This window comes from Nematolebias whitei, chromosome 6 (genome assembly GCF_014905685.2).
Source record: "Nematolebias whitei isolate Nwh7 chromosome 6, NemWhi1, whole genome shotgun sequence".
Classification (NCBI taxonomy): Eukaryota; Metazoa; Chordata; class Actinopteri; order Cyprinodontiformes; family Rivulidae; genus Nematolebias; species Nematolebias whitei.
This window is the reverse complement of record NC_056503.1, coordinates 34,261,365-34,267,508: the sequence shown is the minus strand read 5'-3', so window position 1 is coordinate 34,267,508 and position 6,144 is coordinate 34,261,365. Positions and strand designations below refer to the sequence as shown.

The 6,144-nt window shown below is 35.4% G+C and overlaps 1 protein-coding gene across 1 annotated transcript in view; it reads right to left on the bottom strand.

Moving 5' to 3' along the window:
* Positions 1-4,801: 4,801 nt before the first annotated feature.
* The window catches only part of LOC119410669 (extracellular calcium-sensing receptor-like), a 10,329-nt gene continuing 8,986 nt past the window's right edge, over positions 4,802-6,144 (bottom strand). The window contains exons 7-8 of the mRNA XM_037677554.1: positions 5,793-5,916; positions 4,802-5,703 (exon numbers count right to left, since the gene is read on the bottom strand). Of these exons, the coding sequence (XP_037533482.1) occupies positions 4,802-5,703; positions 5,793-5,916 (1,026 nt within the window). The remainder of the gene's footprint in view (positions 5,704-5,792; positions 5,917-6,144) is intronic.

The following is a 6,144-nucleotide window of genomic DNA, read 5'->3' as shown; positions in this document are numbered from 1 at the left end:
AAGGCTAATGTACCTGGCCCCAAGGCTCTGAGGCTGTTCGGTCCATCTCAGCAAAGGAGTATGATCTTCTTTATAACAGCTCCTCAGGTAAACAAAACAAACAAACAGCCAAACAAAAAAAAACATTAGGTTGTTAATTTAAATGTAACTTGACAAAAACTGAATGCAAATAAGTAAATAAAAACAACACCACTAAAACAAACAAAATAAACAACGTTATTGACTATTTTATTAATCAGATGTCTATTTTATGGTTGAAGAGTTTATGATTCCCATAGGAGTAACTTCCTGAAATCAAAACTGTAGAGTGTAAAGTTCCAAACTTTTTAAGCCTAATTGAGAGGCTCAGTTATTTAACCACATGATCATTTAATAACACACCTCTTACAATGGTGAATAGTTAGGGTCTTTTTTAGCTTTTGTTTGCCAAAAGAGAAGTTTTGGCCATGTGCCTGAATGTGTGCACTGGTAAAACTGGCAGGGTATTAGGCTTGATACTGACGGTTTTGGAAACCTGAACACTAAGACCTACTCTGTTTAAAGTTGTTTTTTTCTCTCTTGTTACATAAATTGCTTTCTTTAACCCCTCTCAAACCGTCTGTCTTCTCTGTCCAAAATATTAATATATTGTTCTCAGAAGAGGGTCCTTAATCATCGAAGTGTAGATGGACACATGAATCTTGTCCTGAAAAGTTGGTTCTCTTATGTTGAGCCATGCGTCTGTGCAATTTCTGGTTAGTTTCCCAATACAGAGGTATGACTATAATTGGAATTTGAGCTCTCCAGTTTTGAACTGAGGAAGTGACCCAAATGGGAAGCTGAATGTCTTTAAATACAGACTAGAAACCCAGTTGTTTTATTTTATTTATTTATTTTTTGACATTTTTGAGGGATTTACCTTGGTGTGGATGACATAATTTTCACCAGCAGGAAATGTGATTGTGAATATTGTAACTTTTATTTGTGTATTTATTAGTATTTTGCTCTCAGATTTGTCTCTGTACAGGGTGGCTGCTGGGGGCTCCTCCTTTCCCGTTTAGGAATTTGTCATACCGAAGCTCAAATGGAAAAGTAAAATCAAATTTTATTTATTTTTATTTTTATTTTTGTTCATCCTATTCAGAGATAGTATACTTTTACACACAACACATTTTAATATTTGTTCTCACATTTAGGTTGAGTAGACATACTAAATGATCACCATATGTGTTTGGCCTGTTTAGATTGTTGTGGAGTGTAAGGAGCCATGGCCTCTTGGATTTTACCTTGTCCTCTGCTACATTGGCCTGCTTGCCTTTTTCTGCCTTATTCTGGCATTCCTTGGACGGAAGCTACCAGATACTTTCAACGAGGCAAAGTTGATCACTTTCAGTATGTTGATCTTTATTGCTGTGTGGATCTCTTTCATTCCAGCTTATATGAGCTCTCCTGGCAAATTCTCAGTAGCTGTGGAAATATTTGCAATATTAGCTTCTAGTTTTGGTGTCTTGTTGTGTATTTTTGTGCCAAAATGTTACATAATTTTATTGCATCCTGAGAGAAATATAAAAAAATGTGTGACTGGAAGAGTCATTAAATAAATTTTATAATTATGTATAGGGTAAAAATAAATACATTTAAAAAAGTTTTTTTTTTTTTTTTTTACGTGTAACTCCAAGAAGATTTACTTTTGAATGTCAAATTTAAAATCACCTGCATGTTTGAATGCAAATAAAATAAAAATCTAGAATTTGTTCTTTTGTCATAATGCAGTTTTATTTTAGTAAGTGCTCCTAATGTTTGTAAAGTTATTATCTTGCACTGTTCATAGTCTATAGTCATGGTATTCTAAAATACGGTTGATGGAATTTCTTTTATTATTTTAATTATTTATTTACAACTTTACAAAATGAAACATCACTTCAGAGGCACAGTAGACACTAAAGTGTTAAAATATGGTCCAAATGCTAAACAGACTTCAGGCAAGTAAAACATCCATCCATCCATCCATCCATCCATCCATCCATCCATCCATCCATCCATCCATCCATCCATCCATCCATTCATCCATCCATCCATCCATCCATCCATCCATCCATCCATCCATCCATCATCTTTACTTGCTTCTTCCTTTTCTGTTCATGGGAATCACTGGTGCCCATATTCAGCAGCCCCTGTGCAGGAGGTGAGGTACACCCTGGACAGCAGCAAGTTCATCACAGGGCAAGTAAAAATCTACAAGATAAATTCATTTCAGATAAAACCTTAACAAGCATCTGTTGTAGATATATGGTCATCAACAAAATTAGTGAACATATTTTGTCTTCCTACTAAAAGAGACGATCAAAACAAGTTACACTGGCAATCTGTTTGATATTGTACTGGTTGCAAATCATCTAATAAACAGCATTAATATAAAGAATGAATATGGAATGGTAAGCATTTTCCCCAGGATAGAAATTGACCTACATCAATATGTGTTGTGTCTGGTGACAATTAGTCAAGCCTAGTAGCTTACATTGCAGGTCACAATGAAAATATGTTGATGATTTTTATAATCGAAAATGTAGTTCCAGCATTTCTTGAAGGAATGCATCTGACTTACCTCTAAAGTACTTTGGTCAGCTTTTGTTGTTTTTTTATGTGCTATATAAATACATTGACATTGACTTTGACATACCTGCCTCCTCTCATCCACAATGTTTAAACTAAGATAATCTTACATTAAGACATGATGGTGTTTTAGTCATTTTTGTCTACATTTATAAATTATGTTATTGCAAGATCTCATATTCTTTCTCAGATTGTGACTCTCAGCTACTACCCCATCAAACTTTAGCTCAATGCAGGTACAAACCTAACCTGCTTGTTGCCCTGGGCAAAAAAAAACCCTTTGTTTTTATTTTTTTTTTCAGAGATTTCATTCAAATAAGTTGTAATATTCTACATCGCCTTACAACCTGTTTCTGTTTCGTTTTTTTTAAATACCATTTTCTTTCACTTGTTCTTCTCAATTTGTATGCTTTCTTTTATGACCGTCTACTGTTGTCTTTGTTGTGCATCACTCTTTGTTAAAATTAGGTTTCTCTTGTAAATGAGCCCCCGAGACTCAATGGGATTAAACTGTATAAATAAAGGTTGAGCGAATGAAAACCATTAGCTATATTTACATCAATATGAAGAAAACGTGCATTTTTGGGGTGAAATCAATTATGTGATTTACTTAGCAAACTACTTGTATTAGGTGTGCTTTTAGATGCATCCCTAGCCCAGCAGGGGAGACGAGAGTATCCCCTTCCCCTTATTTCACAAAGTGTACAGTATGTCAGACCTTATTTATTCCCAACTATGAAAATTTCAATAAGAGCCATCAGAACATTGACATGAATGGCTGATAAGTCCTATTTTTGATTTGCAGAGTTTTTTTCATTCATTCAACCTTTATTTAGACAGGTAAATCCCATTGAGCCTCGAGGACTCATTTACAAGAGAGACCTGATTTCAACAAAGAATGATGACAACAATGGACAACAGCGACAACAATAAACAGTTATAAAAAGTCATACTCCAGTTATTTTTTTATTTTATTTTTTTTTTAACCAATAGTATGGCTAAAAGAAAAAGGTAACAAAAAAAACAGCTAGATGCTAAGGTGAATGTAGAAAACTAAAAACAGGAACATGTCTGCATTGGTCCCTGCCAGGAGTCCAACAGATTCTTAAAGCCACTTAGAGAGGTCAAGGTCGAGAGCTTCAATTGTTTTTGTAAGGTATTCCAGGAAACAGGAGAAGGCCCTCTCCCACAGTTGTAGCAAAGGAAAGCAAATTGATCTGCATGGGGGGGTATTGGTTTAACTCCTATTCCTCAGTTATTTTAATTTGATAAGTTCCTAATTTTGTTTTTGAGCCATATTTTATAAGGCCTCTCAATTTTTTTCCGTCAGATGTTTCTTGTTCCCAGTTTGGTGTTCCTAGTAGCTTGATGTTTTGCAGATATATTTAAAGCAGTTTTAGGCAGTCACAGTTTATCTTACCCTCTGTAAGTTCCCTGTAGAGAATGTCCTTTAAGTCTGTATACTGACTGCATTATAGCTAAGCTTGTGTTTACAAAATTTAATTTGATGTGGCAGCCATCTTAAATTGGTTTGACTTCAAAAGTTAATTAGTTGTAAATCCAGTAATTACTTTATCTGAGTTTCAATAAGCTCCATTCAATAGTTCATACTTTTTTGCTAACAGACAGTTGTACATAAACAGAGATGTGCACAAAAGCAAATGCATTATCTTTTTTTTTATATAACAAAGTTAAGAACTTGAATTTCTGATTTGTATATGGCTGCTAAAAGTTCATTTCCTCAATTTCATGACTAATGTTAAAAAAAAGCCCTGTGATAAAATTCAAAATGCTTTTGAACACCATTCTAAATACTAATTTTGCATACTAAGAACCCCAAAATAAGAAAGTAGAAGGAAGTGTTTAATATGATTTTTAAGCATCAGAACTTGAGGTAGTAATATATACAAGTAAACTTTAATGTTTTTCTTTTTTGCACAACAGACACACAGTGACTCATGCTTTGGTACAGCTTTATTTTCTTGTACACTATGAAAGGTTTCCAGGCATGATGCAGTACTTAATTTACCAAGTCAGAATACAAGGAAATGATTTTATAATGTATTGGTATAGAAAAAAAAATTAAAAGGGCAACAAAAAAAAAAAAAAAAGAATTGTCAAGTATTTAAAATCCCCGTGACCCAAAATGGAATAAACGGGTAAAGATAATGGATGGATGGATGAAGTATTTAAGACCAGCTGTGATGTATCATTTCTTTTCCTTTCCCAGCAGATATTGTTTAGTATTTTTTTCTGGCTTGAGTAAAATAATGTAACACTTTGGAGCAAAAAGGCAGAACAGCAAGCCAAAGCTTGAGGCTAAAATGGCGAATGACTCGACTGCGTCTGCATAGTTCCCAGGAGAGCTGATGTAGGCAGGAATAAATGCCAGCCACACTGCACAGAAAATCAACATGCTAAAAGTTATAAACTTAGCCTCATTGAAGTTGCCGGGCAACTTCCGAGCCAGGAATGCTAATAAAAAGCAGAGACATGCTTGCAGACCTATATAACCTAAAACACACCAAAATGCAAAGCTAGATCCAACACTGCACTCTAGTATAATTTTTGAGCGTTCATATTTGGTGTTTCGAGATGGAAAAGGTGGAGCATCAATAAGCCAGGCAGCACAGATAACCACCTGGAAGAGGGTGCAGCTAAAGATAATAGCTCGCTGCTGTTTGGGCCCAAGCCACTTCATGATGTTGTTCCCTGGCCTTGTGGCTGTGAAAGCAGCCAACACCACCAGAGTCTTTCCCAGAATGCAGGAGATGCAAAGTGAAAATGTGATGCTAAAGGCAGTGTGGCGGAGCATGCAGGACCAAAACGTTGGCTCTCCGATGAAAATAAGAGAACACAGAAAACACAATGTCAGGGCAAACAGGATAAAGAAGCTGAGTTCTGAGTTATTCACACGAACTATTGCTGTATTTTTGTGATAGAAAAACACAATAAGAATTCCCATTGTGAGACAAGCACCTACTGCAGAGATCACTGTCAGAGAAATACCCAAGGAATCATAGGTCAAGAACTCCACTCTCTTGGGGATGCAGGCTGTTCTCTCGTTGTTTGACCAGAAGTCATCAGGACACAATTTACATTCTACTGAATCTACAGAAAACACAATTTAAAAACAAAGTATTTTAAGCATCAAATATAACTTGATTGTGAAAATAAAATTGTAGGTATTTTAGTCTCACTTGTCTGATTGCTAGTTTTGCCACTGTCGCATAGTACACAGTCAAAGCAGCAGACAGGCTCCCCACGACGGACAGCTTTCCTGGACCCTGGTACACAGCTGGGACTGCACACAGACACTGGCACCTAAGGAAACAACACATTATTGAATCAAGTTCAGACGTTTCACATCGTTTAATTTTAGAAGGTCAGACTTAAGCAAAACAGCATACAGTAGTCCCTCATTTATCGTGGGGGAATAATAGTAAGTAGTAGTTTATTTTTGTATATCTATCTATCTATCTATCTATCTATCTATCTATCTATCTATCTATCTATCTATCTATCTATCTATCTATCTATCTATCTATCTAT